General features: G+C 38.3%; 1 protein-coding gene across 2 annotated transcripts in view; it reads left to right on the forward strand.

The window, feature by feature from the left end:
• Positions 1–17214, forward strand: part of mtss1 (MTSS I-BAR domain containing 1) — an 85482-nt gene that overhangs the window by 54656 nt on the left and 13612 nt on the right. For both annotated transcript variants that reach the window (XM_052130583.1, XM_052130584.1), the window contains exons 4-10: positions 3596–3680; positions 3800–3891; positions 5791–5865; positions 14790–14947; positions 15323–15430; positions 15520–15617; positions 15743–15833. In XM_052130583.1, coding sequence (XP_051986543.1) covers positions 3596–3680; positions 3800–3891; positions 5791–5865; positions 14790–14947; positions 15323–15430; positions 15520–15617; positions 15743–15833 — 707 coding nt within the window. The remainder of the gene's footprint in view (positions 1–3595; positions 3681–3799; positions 3892–5790; positions 5866–14789; positions 14948–15322; positions 15431–15519; positions 15618–15742; positions 15834–17214) is intronic.

Below are 17214 nucleotides of genomic sequence, written 5' to 3' on the forward strand. Positions count from 1 at the left end.
GCACTTTTTTTTTATAGGTACTGGTGGAAAAAGTACAGAAAAGATTCAAACTTGCTGTACCAGCATGAGCACTTGTGCTAATGGCAATTCATGTTTTGAATACATATCCATAAACGGTAGATTAATCTGATAAAGACTATAAATGCATTAAGAAACGTATTGAACTCTCCCCATTGTGGTTTAACCAAACATAGTAGTTGACTATAAACATGCTGTTAAGAAATTAATTGAACTCTCCCTGTTGTGGTTCAGCCTAACACAACAGTTGCCTTTTAATGTGGGTGTAAAATTGGCAAGACGAGTTATCTTTATCCCAAGAATATACCGAATGTCACTATAAACTTGATCTGTTACTCTTCTAAAGAAATTAAAAGAGAAAAGGATGAATTTCACACTGTTTTTGAGTTGGCTGCAGTTTGATTAGTATACTGCCTGACTCTAAAAGGGATTTATGATCAAACACCTGCAATTATAGAGTTCTGTTACAGTTTGCCTCGTTTAATCTCCTTTGTTTGACACCAAATGATTGATACAAGAGACATTTGAAAAATGTTAATGTCCCGCCCCCTCCCAGTTGAGAATTGTTGTGTTTAAAATGTCGCAGCAGTAATACGGTTCATTGAGCGTCAGCCCCAGGCATCTGGGTGTGACGGGGGCCCTCCCACCTCCCCAGTTAAATTGGTTCACTTCAAAACATTAGTGATGAACAGTTTATTGCAGTCTGCAGTAGTCGGTGCACAGAGGATCATGCAATCACGCACACAGACACAAAAAGACCAGTGAGGGACATGATATGACATGTCTGGTTGAACTCTTGTGGAATATGAGTCAGAATTTAGAGAACCTAACACACAATCACACATGCTCACTGTCCCCGGCTACATAACTGGGAAGTGTGTACCAGGAAGTACCTGGACTTAAAGATATAGTTCACCCAAAAATGAAAATTGTCATTTACCAGGGCTCGACAATAAGGACTGCCTGATGGCCTGGGGCCAGTGTGAGAGATAACTGTCACTTGTCCGATCGGGCCAGTGCTGCAGTTTTTGTTTGTGCAAGCAGACAAGTGAGAGAGCACAAAAATTACACCAAGCTAACAAAGCCTTCTAACCGAGCACTCAGAGATGATCGAGCAGGATTTATATTTAGCTCACAAAGATGCGCAAGTGCATAATATACTGGACGCTCCAAGGCACATTCATGTGAGCGCACAAGAGTGTGCGGATACAGAACACACACTCCTAGAACTTTCCTCGGCCTTTACCAAGTGTCTTAGCACCATCAATTACCAATGTGTAGAAAATTGCAGGGACAAAAAAAAAAACACCATGAATTTGAGCATGATTTCACTTCTTGCGCATCATTTTAATTACCCCTGCACATTCCATGTTCACAGTGTGAGAAATAAAATAAAAATAAATGTCTTGTTTTAACGTGTTTGTGAAAATTACTAATCCGCACACATAATACACACAATAAATCTGGTGTGTATTTCTTTTGGACTGCACATGTAAATGGACAGAGTGCAAGTATTGTTCCCACAGTAAAGAAAAAAGCGCATTTCTCTCATTTTGCCTTTTAGAGATGAAGCGCTGCAACATTTTTGCTTACCCATTTGCTCCAACATAATAAAAAAACAGTTTCACAGCTTTGCAAAAGTAGATAATGTTTACAGCATTTGATAGCAGCAATAAGAAGAGAGAAACAGGCCAAATTTTCAGCAGCTGTTTTAGAATAATTTTTTTAAATTCATCAATTCGAATGCCCAATTCCCACTACTTAATAGGTCCTCGTGGTGGCTTGGTTACTCACCTCAATCCAGGTGGTGGAGGACAAGTCTCTGTTGCCTCCGCTTCTGAGACCATCAATCCACGCATCTTATCACGCGGCTCGTTGTGCATGACACCACGGAGACTCGCAGCATGTGGAGGCTCATGCTACTCTCCGCAATCCACGCACAAATTACCACACGCCCCATTGAGAGCGAGAACCACTAATCGCGACCATGAGGAGGTTACCCCATGTGACTCTACCCTCTCTAGCAACCGGGCCAATTTGGTTGCTTAGGAGACCTGGCTGGAGTCACTCGGCACACCCTGGATTTGAACTTGTGACTCCAGGGGTGCAAGTTAGCGTCAATACTCGCTGAGCTACCCAGGCCCCTTTGGTAACTGATTTTTGAAAACTTATTCCAGGGTAATATAATACAATGTTATAAATTTACACTTAATATTTTTTTAAATTGGAAATATAAAAAGGTTTGCTACATTTATGTTGTTAAAGTAGGCAGAATCACTTCATAACAGGTCTGTGAAAAAGGTCCATTAAGCAAACAATCATATCTCTAACTCAGTCTCTAAATCTTTGATTGGTTGTGAAAACAATACACATGGCCCAAAAGGTTGACAGAATGACTAAACGGGTCACTGAAAACCCATAATTTGCTCAGCAGAACTCTTCGCTTAAAAACAAATATGTAAATGGAAGAACTTCTGAGGTTAATACGATGAATTTATATATTTATATCTGTAAAGAGCTTATAAGGGGTTACATGAGGCATAAATCATATCTTGCAAATTATACATTTTATAAAGTTTTGGGGGAAATTGTCTTAAAACGCTTCGCTTCGGACACATTTTTTAAAGCCATGATGGTAAAAACAGTTATTTTACATTTTTGTGTTTGGACCAGTGAGAATTTTAGCAGGGCCAGTAAAAACCAAAACCTTGTGAAACAATCCTTTGCGTTGATCCCTGAATTTACTCACCAGGTGGGGTGGCTGTGGCTCAGGAGGTAGAGCATGTCGGCCATAATCGCTGGTTTGGTCGATCGATTCCTGGTCCACATGACTCCACATGCCGAAGTGTCCTTGAGCAAGATACTGAACCCCAAGTTGCTCCCAATGGCATGCTAGCGCCTTGCATGGCATCTCTGCTGTCATTGGTGAATGAGTGTGAGTGTGTGTGTGGCAGAGTGTAAAGCTAAGGTTAAAAAGGCCCTATATATGTGCAGACCATTTACCATTACCTGTTGTCGTTCCAAACTCCTATGACTCTTTCTTCCATGGAAAACAAGAGAAGAATTTTGACTTGTTCTTCAATATTATTATTATAATCGATACTTCATTGAAAAAAAATATCCACTGTTTTAGTAAATCTATATATTATTAGTCAAATTGGCTTTAAACTGTAAGAAGAAAATGGCACAAAAATTTCAGACCCTGCACTCGGATATGTGGGGAAAAAAAGAATTTCACTGTATATATGCAAAAAAAAAAATATAATATGTAAAATATGTGACCATAATAAAGGCTTCTATTCTAATATAGCATTCTATTTTGTGTAACATTTACATATCGTTAAATACATATCTGTTTCTCAGAAAATTTTCTTTTAGTGTTTAATGACTCTTAAAACAAGGAGAAGAGGAAAGAATAACGTGATTAAACCGTTCTTTTAGAAATGCTGTTATGCAACTTTTGTTTTTCATCTTGGCATTCTCAGGTTCTGATTGAGCTCATAATGGAAGATTGTGAGATCAAGGAAATTTACATGAAACCATTTTGAACATTTTGTCTTTTTTTTTTTTTTCATAGGAGCGACGAAAGAGATTGGATCTGCCTTGACCAGGATGTGTATGAGACACCGAAGCATTGAGAACAAACTCAAACTGTTTACCACGTATGACTATTTACTTGTGTTTTTTTATTAGCTAATTATTAATGAGGATTATTTATTATGCAGCACATTACATATAAGGATGAGTTTAACTGGTTTGTGTGTGTATGTGTGCTTGGCAGGGCTCTCATGGATAACTTGATCACTCCTCTGGAACTGAAAATAGAAGAATGGAAAAAGGTTACCAATCAGCTGGATAAAGATCATGCCAAAGGTATCGGCCTCTTTCCCTACGTGATATAATCGGAATTCCTCCGGTCTAGTATTCAGTCATTCTCTGCAGAAAAAAAGTTAATTCTGTTACCTAGAAGGTGAAGTATCATCTTAATCCTTTAATGGCAGTGTTTCATTCTAACTAGGGCAAAAGGTATAGTTCTCTCAAAAAGTAGTTTCTCAGCGTCATGTCGATCCAAGCATGTATGATTTTTATTTTTCTGTGAAACACAAAGTTTTAAGAGGTACAGTTTTCAGGCTGGTTTTCTGGCTTTTCTGTGCAGTGAACATGTGGCAACAAGGGGCTGTCAAGCTCCAAAAAGCTCTAAATTTACCATAAGAGTAGTCCATGCAACCTGTGCACTATATTCCATGTTTTCTGAAGCCATATGGTAGCATTGTGTGAGGAACAGACCAACATTTGCCATTATTCACTGAAAATCTTGCCTTTTGTCTTACCTCTCGAATCTCGTTTTCGCTTGCGCATGTTAAAAATTCATGTGCTGACAATACATGCATACAATTTTCTAAAGAAACTCTTAAAACCCAAACATTTGCCTAGTCATGATGATGTAATACATAGGATGTAGGATACATCCTATTATTCCCTTGCACCAGAAGAACTAATAAGAAAAATGTGGGAAAGTTGCCAAACCTTAAGCTGTCCATGGCTGTGTAGCACCTACAACTTTGCATATCCTTTTGAATAATCCTAATGCTAAAGATCCCTGATAGAGTCTGACCATTTTTAGCATGAATTGTTTTGTGAACCTTGCACAATGTAACACAGGCTTCTTAAAGTGTCTCTTTGAAGGATAAACTAAATGGAGCAGTTTAAAACTAAATGGAGCAAATCATTTCTCATTTACATAGAGGGTTAGAGAGAGGGTTAGAAATGGTCTTAAATAGAGATGTACTCAAGTAATTGAGTAATGATTCTGCACCAGCTAGTTGAATATTAACAACGCTATTCAAATATTGCACATTAATTTTCATTTTTGATGTCAGTATTAGCTTTTATGTTGGCAGCACGTGAGTGATTTTAATTATTATTTTTTTATTATTATTGCATATTATTAATTTCAACCCGTTGCTTGAAGTTATCTCATTTTGAAACCCTAAACTAAATATATATTTCACATGCTTATCATACTTGGCATTTTTAACTTCCATTTTAATTTACAAGTAATCGAGTACTCATTTCTTTTGTGGGTTAGAGTACTCGACTACAAAATGACTCTAAAATGCCCATCCCTAGTCATAAAACCTTTATTGGACCTCAGGGGAAAATATAACATAATAAAAAGGTATGATATGACCCCTTTATGACCAGCACGTACTTGTTAGTTGTACATGGTGAAAACTGTTAATTATTAAATGGCTCTAAACTCTGCGGGAGTCACTCACAGTTTTATTACAGCACATAATATATCATTTATTCATAAGAGCAATCCGTTATATGTCATATAAAAGATTAGTCGTTCAATAACAACCTGCATCATAGACTTCGTTTGGAACTTCCCATTAAAAACACCCACACAATCTCGAGCATGTCTGAGGTCACTATTGGGTCGTTTCATTTGACATCAGCGTGAATAATTTATTAGCAGCGCTTGCTAAGACAAGCAACACTATTACAATTGCCCAACCTAGTGTTTGGGGTTAAAATCCCTAAGTATTAGTACTGGATTAAAATTAGGCTAGGACTGCCTGTTATCAGACAAATGGAAGACTGGGGGGTGTTCTGGAAGCCTGTTTGAAAACAATTACTATTTTCGCAGTTTGGTGAGACTAGTGATGCAGAAATCACACACTTCAGCTTTAATGTTTTTCACTTGGTCTCACTAATGTTTGTTGTCTTGTCCTGCTTGTATTTATTTTTTTATTATTCTTTTTTCAGAATTCAAAAAAGCACGCTCTGAGATCAAAAAGAAATCTTCAGACACAATTAAACTGCAAAAGAAAGTTAAAAAAGGTAAGAACCTGATTGAGAGAAATTCATAGAGCACACCTAGAGTAAATAATTAAATTATATTATTATGTAATTTGCACCATAGAATTCCTGCTGTCTGGTTACAGGCACGACACACACACACTCCCACACACACATCTCATATCTTCTCATATTACTCCATCTCTTTGTCTAAACACAATAGGGCATGCCCATGTCTTCTGTTGGCACAACGCCCTGTGTTGTCATCATACCACACCCCTTTTATCATCATTCCATGCCTTATTTTGTCATGGCAACATCCTTGCCAACCTTGCCCCAGTCAAAATGCACTGTGAATAGAATATTTTCGTTTAAAATAATCTTTTGGTTTTTATTTCAAATAAGCTTGATAAAAACAAACAAAACATAGCTAAGCTAATTACAGTAAACGTTCTGTGTGTAAAAGAAAATGGTCACAATATGTGTCAAGAACATAGGGAGGTTCCATTCCCACTTTGATTGTTGGTGCCAGATGGGCTGGTGTGAGTATTTCTGTAACTTCTGATCTCCTGTGATTTTCACACACAACAGTCCATGAATTTACTCAGAATGGTGCCATAAACAAAAACCATCCAGTGAGGGGCAGTTGTGCAGATGGAAATGCCTTGTTGATGAGAGAGGTCTACAGAGAATGGCCAGACTGGTTTGAAATGACAGTCTACAGTAACTCAGATAACCACTCTGTACAATTGTGGTGAGGAGAATATCATCTCATAATGCTATTATAAGATGTGGGTTGTGACTGTTTTGGCAGCATGAGGGGGACCTACACAATATTAGGCAGGTGGTTTTGTTGAGGCTGATCAGTGTATATACATCAAATCACAATCAAATCACTCTATTGTCACACTACCGTGTACACAAGTGCAAAAGTAGGTGAAAGTCTTTTGTGCAGTTCCAAGCAACATAGCAGTCATGACAGTGACGAGACATATACCGATTACAATAAACAACATATTTACACAACACAATTTACATATCAAATGTACACCTACTTACACAACACAATAATAATGTACAATGTACAGTAAACAATACACACAATATAGAGTGCACATACAATAAAAGTATATAAAAAATATATATACAGTAGTTGTATTGTGGAGAATATATTTGACAGTCCAGTGTGAGATATAAGATTTATAAAGTGCAGTGCTGATTATTGATCGTGAGAGATCAAGTGTTCAAAAGTCTGATTGCTTGGGGGAAGAAACTGTCTTGTAATCAGCTGGTGCGGGTCCTGATGCTGCGATACCGCCTGCCTGATGGTAGCACTGAGAGCAGACCATGTCTCAGTTGGCTGGAGTCTCTGCTGATCCTCCGAGCTTTTTTCACACACCACCTGTTATATATGTCCTAGAGAGAGGGAAGCTCACCTCCGATGATGTGTCTGGCAGTTCGCACCACCCTTTGCAGGTCTTTGCGGTTGTGGGCAGTGTTATTGCCGTACCAGGCGGTGATGCAGCCAGTCAGGATGCTCTCTACAGTACTGGTGTAGAACCATGTGAGGATGTTCATTCCAAACTTCCTCAGCCGTCTCAGGAAGAGGCACTGGTGAGCCTTCACAACGGCCTCAGTGTGGACGGACCATGTGAGTTCCTCAGTGATGTGGACACCGAGGAACATGAAGCTGCTGACTCTCTCCACCGGTGCTCCATTAATGGTGATGGGGCTGTGTTCTGTCTTTCCTCCTGAAGTCCACTACAAACTCCTTGGTCTTACTGACGTTGAGGGAGAGGTTGTGCTCCTGACACCAGTGTGTCAGCGTGTGCACCTCCTCTCTGTAGGCTGTTTCATCATTGTCAGTGATCAGACCTACCACCGTCGTATCGTCAGCAAACTTAATGATGCCATTGGAGCTATGTGTTGCCACACAGTCATGTGTGTGTGTATATAGGGAATACAGGAGTTGGCTGAGAACACAGCCCTGCAGGGTTCTAGTGTTGAGGGTCAGTGATAAGATGTTGCTGCCCATTCTAACCACCTGACGTCTGCCTGACAGGAAGTCCAGGATCCAGCTGCACAGCGAGCTGTTTAAGCCTGGAGTTTCTCATCAAGCTTGGAGGGCGCTATGTTGTTGAATGCTGAGCTGTAGTCTACAAACAGCATTCTCACATATGTGTTCCTTTTTTTCCAGATGGGAGAGAGCAGTGTGTATTGTAGATGCAATGGCATCATCAGTGGAGCGGTGGTTGTGGTAGGCAAACTGTAAAAGGTCCAGAGAGGTGGGCAGCACAGAGCAGATGTGATCGCTGATTAGCCTCTCAAAGCATTTGCTGATGATGGGGGTCAGGGCAACAGGACGCCAGTCATTTAGGCAAGTGATTTTGGCTTGCTTCGTTACATGCAAAATGGTTGACGTTTTGAAGCATGTGGGGACTACAGACAGGGAGAGGGACAGGTTGAAAATGTCTGTAAAAACACCAGCCAGTTGGTTCGCACATGCTCTGACGCGGCCCGGAATGCCGTCTGGACCCACGGCTTTACTGATGTTCGGAAGGATCGGGTTACATCCGCAACAGAGACTGAGAGTGAACCAACCTCTGTAGCGTTGGCCGCGAGTGCTCTCTCCACGAGGGCGGTGTTGTTGTCCTCGAAATGAGCATAAATGCACATGATTGAAACCAGAGGAGTATGCTGTAAAGCAAGGAGGAGATTTGAAATTAAAAGATCAAGATAGTCTGAGTGTGTACGTGTAATTATACTTTGAAAAAGACTAGCGTTTGAAGAAAATTAGCTGTTTTTGACATTACCATTGTCAAAAAAAATAGGCTAGAGCTCAAAGCCACTCACATACTCAAACGATCAGAGAGGAAAGCGATCCCCCATCCTTCTCCCGTTTTTTTTCCCAACATTGGGAAACACCATGTGGTCATACTCATTCTTATATGGACTTGCTGCCAGAGAAATAGCACTGCTGTGCGACCAGTTCTTGTCTTAGGAGATCTAACTTAGGATATTTAGGAGTGATATGACCTTTTAGATTTGACCATCACTGAATTAAATGTACATTTTGAAAATTGTTCTATCACTAAAGTTAGACAGTGAAATGCTAGAAGCCCCCAAACCAATGATTTCTGAACTATATTAAAAAATTCCCCAAAGTAGTATCGTTAAATGATTGCTGATAGGTGTTTACGGGTGGTACTATAAGGTAGGTAAATAAGCTAAAAAATGTCCCCTTCACTTTTATCAAAATTTGGTCCATGAAAATAAACATTCTGCTTGCACTTATTATAATAAAATACTTATTTAAAATAAATATTATATTCGAGAATCCCTTTTAACAATTACTAGCAATATAATTTAAGAAGCAATTTTTTTAATTAGTCCATACTTTTTTATGAATCAATATATTGCATTTGCTTTATTTACCTTAATATCGATTCATGAAAATGGTTATTGAAAGATGCTAATATATGCTTTGTTTATTTTTCAATGATGATATGAGACCTATTATTATTACTGGCTAATATTTTTTATGTTTTCTGAAAATGTGTTTAGGTTGCAAAATAATGCAGAACAAAATGGTGAAATCCAACAGAAATCTTCACTTCCAGTACCTCCCTAACAGAGTTTTTAACACTGAGTCATTACGTGTGTGCCAGTTTGTGGCAAACATAGTCTTATCTTGTAAGAGTCAGTTTACAATGTCTGAATCATAGTGTGTTAGAGACAAGGGGCAGAATCAAGTGTTACTGTAAGTGATTCAGAGGCCCGTGCTTTTATATCACCAAAGTACACTCATAAACCCATCCCAGTGCTGTTTGTTATACTCCAATAACTCTCACATTGAGAGAATTAAAATAGATATAGCATCTACACCCATGATCCTTCTCAAAGAGCACATTAATCTTTATATCATACAATTGTGCTACTCAAAGACTACTGGGTTGATTTGCTTAGAAGTGATTTAGAAGTGTCAGCATTGAGATTTGAAACAGCATTCGATCTGAATTATTAAAACTGGTGCACATTAGTATTCCAACCCCATACCTGTTTTGTTTGATTTGGAATGAAGAAGAGTGACTTGGTCTCTAAATCTTTTCCGTATCCCCACTCTCCTATTCTCCTTTTCTACCTAGGCCTATATCATATTCTGGCCAGAGCTACATTCCATTGCATCTTGATAACAGACCCCCTTCTTTGACCGTACAGCTGACGAAACGTTGAAATGTCTTTCTTTTTTCTTCCCCCTCTTCTGCACACCTGTCTCCTCTACGTTTTTATGGAGAGGCGTCTGGTTATGACATCATTGCTTCCAACCTCTTTTAGACCTTAGGGCATGTCTCTCTGGCACATTCACACACCTTTGTCTGAATGGCTCTGGGTTAATTTCCTTTAGTCTCCAATTACCGTGTTCAAATTAGCTTTTTTTTATGTTTATATACTGTGTAGCTGTTACTTGTGGTGTTCTTCTTGGTTTTACTTCATAATAAAACTCATCACATACCATACCCTAGTTTCTATGCTCATATGGTAATTCTAGTTCCTAGATATTCATATGAATGCGATGTTTCACCTGACCATGTGATCAGGTCAGCCGAGACTGGAAACAGAGCCTATAAGTTCTAAATATGCTTCTCATCTGAAAGACGCTTCTGTGCGTGACTATTAAAGCCTAGTTACACGTGCTTGTCGCACAATCCACCGTATAAACACTCGTGCAAGTGATTTCTTCTGCGCTATCCAGTCTCTGAAGCACCACAAAGCTTGTGCGGCCTGTGAATTCAACTGAGAATTTCCTACTTTAAAGCGCTTTAGAGGTAATCAGACCTCTCAAACAGCTAAACAGGACTGACGAGAAAGAGATACAACACCGGAGCCTACCATGCACCGACATTAATTGCAAGTCTTTCTAAACTACACGTAACCACATGTGGTCTACTAAAATGTATCACGATAAACTATACCCAAATTTCTTTTGAACAGTTTCATATAAAATAATTTCTCAGGAGGAATCTATTAGACTTCATTTTATTACAACGTTGGTGTTTCTTAATGTGTTTAGGGTATAATTTTCAAATACACATACTATAATAATACTATATTTAGTTTATTTGTATTTTTGTTTATGTTTTATAAAGACTAGCTGCATTGACCAAACCATAGTCATCCATGGTCTTACCTGTAGTTATTTTTTATATATTATTACAAATGCCACTGTTAAAAGATTGAGGAAGTATGCTAAACATAAGGGCAAGTACTGTACTGTAAATTATAGATTTGTTCATAGTTTCCTTGTGTGTGTTTATTATAGATTTGTTCATAGTTTCCTTGTGTGTGTTTATTATATGTTCCGTTCTAATGATATATATATTTATTGTATTTTTTTACATTTGGATATATGGGTTATTTTTGATCATCTAAGCAGCTGGAACCTTTTGTTCATTTTTTCTTCATGGTGCTATGGAAGAATCATGGTGCACAGTTCATAAATAGGGTTATTATATGTTGTAAGATAATAATAATAGTATTGCTTGCCATAGTGATGTGCCACAAATAATTTGTTTTAAGTAATTTTAGATTATTACTTTTCGCATGTTCTGTTTTATAGAAGCAAAAGGGCTCCTGGACAAGCTGCGGAATTTATACACAGACATACTGACCTTTTGCCCTTTAAACTTAAACTGACCCTACCAATAAGCTGTCATACTCGGGTTAACTTTAAACCTTCACTTCAGGCCTTTTAAAGTTTTATCTCACAAACCCATTTACACACTCAGTCCAGCACAAGGTCATTGCACCTAATGACCAATGGTCATATCTCTTCATGGAAGGTTGAAGGATTTAATAGAATTTTGCAACACTAACGAGAAAGCGGAATTGCTTAAATCCCAAAAATGCATGTATGGAACTTAAATGGATGTGGATGAGGTTAATTAGATTTAGTGATATAGAATATTGTGAAATTTAAAGTAGTTTCTATGATGCATTTTAATTATGTCCATTTAGAAAGCTTTTCTGTTGTTTATCCATTATTTGATAGATTGTATTATTCAATTAGTAAACAATCTGAACCCATGATGTATTATTTAATTGTTATTAAACCGCCACTGTGGAATAAAAATGGTCACTACCAAAATATTTTCTAAGATTATTTTTGTCCTGATCTTTTTGGCATTTAAAGGTGCACGGTAATTATTATTATTTATTATTTTGCTGGCATATATATATATATATATTGTAACTTGATAAGAAGTCCAGATGATCAGGTGTCACAAAGGGCAACTGAGGTTATTGTTAGTAATAGGGATGCTGAGAGCAGTGTGTGTGTGTGTGCGTGCTTTCCTATAAACAGCTGTCGGGCTATTCTGCTGTCGATGGAATGCTGAAAATGTTGCTGTGTGTATTTTTTACTGAGCATGAAGAATTCTACAATGTTTAGAGTTGCAAATCAAATTCTTGCACACAGCTAAATTATAAGAGAGTCTGACTGAGAAAGAGAGCTATCACAATAAATCAATATTAGTTTATTTGAGATAAATTAGGAAGGATCTGGTGGAGAGTGAAGCTAAAGATGTTAAAGCTTCTCACGTGGTGTGCTGGAATGAGCTCTCGGAGTCTGTAAACAAACCCCCAAATCTGATTAACCTTGCATTTCTCTCATTACACTTAATCAGTGCAGTTAAAGCTTTTATTATAACAACCCACAGAGAGAAACTGATCAATGCAGAAAACAGAATACTGTATGGCTTTCATATTAAAAATAAATTTGACAAAAATATGAAAACAATCACTTTCAGGATCCAGGTATATAAAAAAATTCCTCTAACAAAAATAAAAGATGGGAAGCAATTAACAATATTTTGACATCACTACTGCTGTGTAGTAGTACTCTCTGGCACTATGGAATGTGTGGGCTGCATAAGTGACAGCTGGGAACTAAATGAAACACAAGGACACACGCCACCATACAGTCCACATGTCCAGTCCACATCTATTCCAAACAAAACACTGGGTCCATTGTGTCTTAAGAGACCTACAGCCATGGACAAAAGTATTGGCATTGACATACATTTTGTGTTTTGCAAAGTTTGCTGCTTCAGTATTTGTAGATTATTTTTCACATGTTTCTATGGTATACTGGAAAACAATTATGAGCATTTCATAAGATTTAAAGGCTTTTATTGGAAAAAACATTCAATATATGCAGAGTTAATATTTACAATATTTACCCTTGTTCTTCATAACCTCTGGATTTCAGCTTCTGGGCCAAATCCTGATTGATGGCAATCCATTCTTGCCTTATTAGTGCTCGGGAGTTGATCACAATTTGTGGGCTTCTGCTTGTCCTCTCGCCTTTTGGGAATTGACCACAGGTTCTCTATGGGATTAAGATCCGGGGAGTTGCTTGGCCACTTATGCAAAATTTCAATGTAATGATCTCCGAGCCACTTCATTATCACTCTTGCCTTGTGACATGGTGTGACATCTTGCAGGACGTTTTGGTACCATTCTAAAATCATGGCAGTGCTTTTGGGTAGAATTGTGAGAGAGCCCACTCCCTTGGATGAAAAGCAACCCCACACATGGATGGTCTCAGGATGCTTCACTGTTGGCATGACACAGGACTCATGGTAGCGTTCACCTTTTCTTCTCTGGATTCAACACCAGTTTCAGATGTCCAATCCTTGTACTTCCCGCCGAATTTCAGTCTGTCCTTGATGTTTTTCTTGGAGAGAAGTGGCTTCTTTGCTGCCCTTCTTGACACCAGGTCATTGTCCAAAAGTCTTCACCTCAATGTGCGTGCACACCATCCTGCTGCCAATATTGAGCAAGCTCTGCACTGGTGGTGACACGATTCCGTAGCTGAATCTTCAAGAGGAGACGGTCCTGGTGCTTGCTGGACACTCTGGGACATCCTGAAGTCTTCTTCACTGCAGTTGAACCTCTCTCCTTGAAGTTCTTGATGATCTGGTAAATGGTTCTTTCAGGTGCAATATTCTTTGCAGCAATTTCCTTGCATGTGAGGCCATTTTGATGCAAAGCGATGATGGCTGCACATCTTTCTTTTAGAGGTAACCATTGCGAACAAGAACACAATTTGGGTTTTGGTGAAAAAGTTATTTTTTCTTTTGGCCAATTAAGCTTTTTGTAATTATTTAAAATGCATCTGATCACTCTGCACAATAATCTAGAAACAATGTGAATCAACACAACAACTGAAGCAGAGAACTTTGCGAAACACAACATTTATGTCACTTCCAATACATTTGGCCATGGCTGTACAAAGGAAATATGGAATCTAGGCCAACACTGAAACTGAGAAAAGGGCTCAGTTTGTCCAGCCATACGTGTCATACATACACACACCCTCTGTTTTCTGAGCATATTGGAGCCAAACCAATGTCACAGTGCAGATAAGTCTAAGAGACCTTATTTCAGTCAGAACTCATTTTTGACAAAATGTGTAGATGCTGCATTCTCCCTTTGCACTTGTGTGAATATGAATGACCAAAGGAATCAGCAATGGAGAGGCTGTTTAGAACAGTTTCTAACATCAAAGACAAATGATTTTGCAGCATTAATTTGCATGGAATTTAACTGTTGCAAAGAAATGGCTGTAATGCCACCTAGTGGTTGTAAAATACATGAACATTTCAACAGAAAGCTGCAGTGGCAAATAATTAATCCTTTATTTAAAGATAAAGGATTACATTTTTTAAAATTTTCAGCATCTCTGTCTTTTTGCATCACTTTTTCAATTTGAATTCTAATTTATGTAACAAAGCTCTTCATAGGTCGGCTTTATAGAAGTTGAACATGTGCTTTGGGAAAATCTGACAAAAATGTAACTGTATTTCAAAGACAGAATTCTTCTTGTTCATACTGTTGCTAGACACAAAACAGTCTACCGGTAAAACCTTTTCATTAACCAGGGAAACGTTGCTGTGTTTGTGTAGGTAAAGACGAGGTCCGGATGCAGTTGGACAGTGCACTTCATGATGTTAACACGCGCTATGCCGTGTTAGAGGAAACGGAGAAGAGAGCTGTGTGTCGAGCACTTGTAGAGGAAAGAGGAAGATTCTGTTCTTTTGTCACAATGCTCAAACCTGTCCTGGTAAGTGTCTGAATACTCTTTATACACACACCCACACACACAAAACAGTTTGTTTTATGAAGTATGTCAGCTGTTCTAGTAATTAGGTTTGTCCACAGAAGTTCCTTGGAATATAAATAGTTTCAATTTGTTAAATTATGTTACAGTAACCTCTCTTTATTGTATTGAACATATGCTTATTGAAATGTACTGTATGTGGGCGATTCTCACAAAACTTGATTAAAAATTTCAGGGTCATATTGGACACAAAAATCAAAAGAAAACAAATATAAAGTTATATTTTGTGCTAAGAAAATGGCCATTAAAATTTTTATTTTGTCATCAATTTTATGACATTTTTATGTGGGGACATTTTTATGTTTTTGGTATTTTCAGGATGAAGAAATAGGCATGCTTGGGGAAGTCACCCACTTACAGACGATTCTAGAAGATCTTGGCAACCTGACGACTGATCCCAACATACTGCCTCCTGCTAGTGAACAGGTACAACAAATGACCTAATTCTTTCTGAACTGGAGAGTTGTACATAACCTTGCACTCTCAGACAGTCTCTGTCTTGCTGTCTTCTGCAGGTTATTCTTGATCTTAAAGGCTCGGACTACAGTTATTCGTATCAGACTCCACCTGCGTCTCCCAGCAATACGCTGTCACGTAAAAGCAGCATCAGCAGGTGAGTACAGCGTAAGAAAATAATATTTACAACCAAATAAAACAATAATGAATTTATATTAGTAGGGCATTATTGACAATATTCACTCTAGATTGATTGTTTATTTGGTCTTTTTTCTCTCCCAGTAACTACACCTCTGTGCGTCATGTTCCTTCTCTGGACTCCATCTCCAGTGCAGTGGATGGGCTTCACCTCAGAGCACCAGATGCAACACAGGTATCATGCACAATTCTCTAAAATATTGTAATTCCTTGTGCCTCTTTACTTACAATGTCAGTTTTGGTATACAAGTTCTCCCAAACCCAAACAGTTTGAAGAATGAAGGCCTATTAACTGCATTTTTGCCATGAGAAATTGCAGTGATCTGTGATGTCTTTTTCCAGAGGCTTAGTTGATTGATTTTAGTTGTTGTAAATTGAACATTTTTCAGTCAGTGATGAAAATTCTCATTTGTATATAAATTCTATCAATTCTGCTATCCCATCTTTAAGTTGTAATCTAAATTGAGAATGAATGCATATTCACACCATTTTCAACTAGGGGTGTAACGATTCACTCGTTTTCTCGATGCATCGATTACTAATTATGCTGATTCATATGCACTGGTTTGTTTTTGGTCAATAATCGATTTAAACAGCTCTCTATTGTGTACATTTCCATGATTCAGGAAGAGTGTACAATATATTGGAAAATGTAAATATTAACTAAGTTGCATGTGCATTTAAAAGGAGATATGCAGAGCGTCGTTCTCTTGCACTTCTTGGTGAGTGCGCCCTCACAGCGCCCACTTTACAGACACTCCCGCTCTCTGTTTCCTCCATCACCCAAATGTAATTGAAACTTTTTCTGAGCATTTTCCCGAGGCTTTCGTGACTCTTATGTCTGAGCTCTCCTCTGGAGGCCACTGACTATCACATGGGCAAATGACAGCTCACAATAGCACTCTTGTCTTGACTCAAACACTCTAACTTGTTGCGTTGCCACTGCTGAAAATGTTTTTTTAATTGTAGGATAACTTAGCTGTTATTTTCTTTTAAGATGTAATAGTGCAATTTTACTGGTATCATTGTTTAGTTAGAGACTTGCAGTGCAGAAAACATTTAAGTTGAAGATATCTAGTTGATTGCTTCTCTTTTCTTTAAAACTGAATGTTGTCAGATGATGTTTCTTATGGTGCGTTCGCATACAACTCGAAGAAAATTTTCACCTCGCATTGCTTGCTCGAGTTTGAACGCTGGATTATAAATGTGTGTTTAAACTCGTTTGCGCGATAATGCGAACCCGTGAGTATTCCCCCTTCTTTTCCGGAAAAGTACAAGAGGAGGGGCTTGGTTCATAGTAAAGTACAATCAATAGCTGGAATCAAGTAGACGCGCATATTTTCAGAACTTACCAGGTAGTCCAACTTCCTCGCTCACTTTCCTCCAAGCGATGTCTTTTTTTCGTCCGGTCTATGTACATGTATGACGTTGTGTCATACAATTCCGGGTGCCCACACACCACTACAACAGTTTTTTCATAAATGTTTCCAGATTTCTTCTGCTACTACGTCAGTGACATCCGGACAATCTGAATGCTGACGTGTCGCTTTCGCTAT

Source organism: Xyrauchen texanus, chromosome 7 (genome assembly GCF_025860055.1).
Source record: "Xyrauchen texanus isolate HMW12.3.18 chromosome 7, RBS_HiC_50CHRs, whole genome shotgun sequence".
Lineage (NCBI taxonomy): Eukaryota > Metazoa > Chordata > Actinopteri > Cypriniformes > Catostomidae > Xyrauchen > Xyrauchen texanus.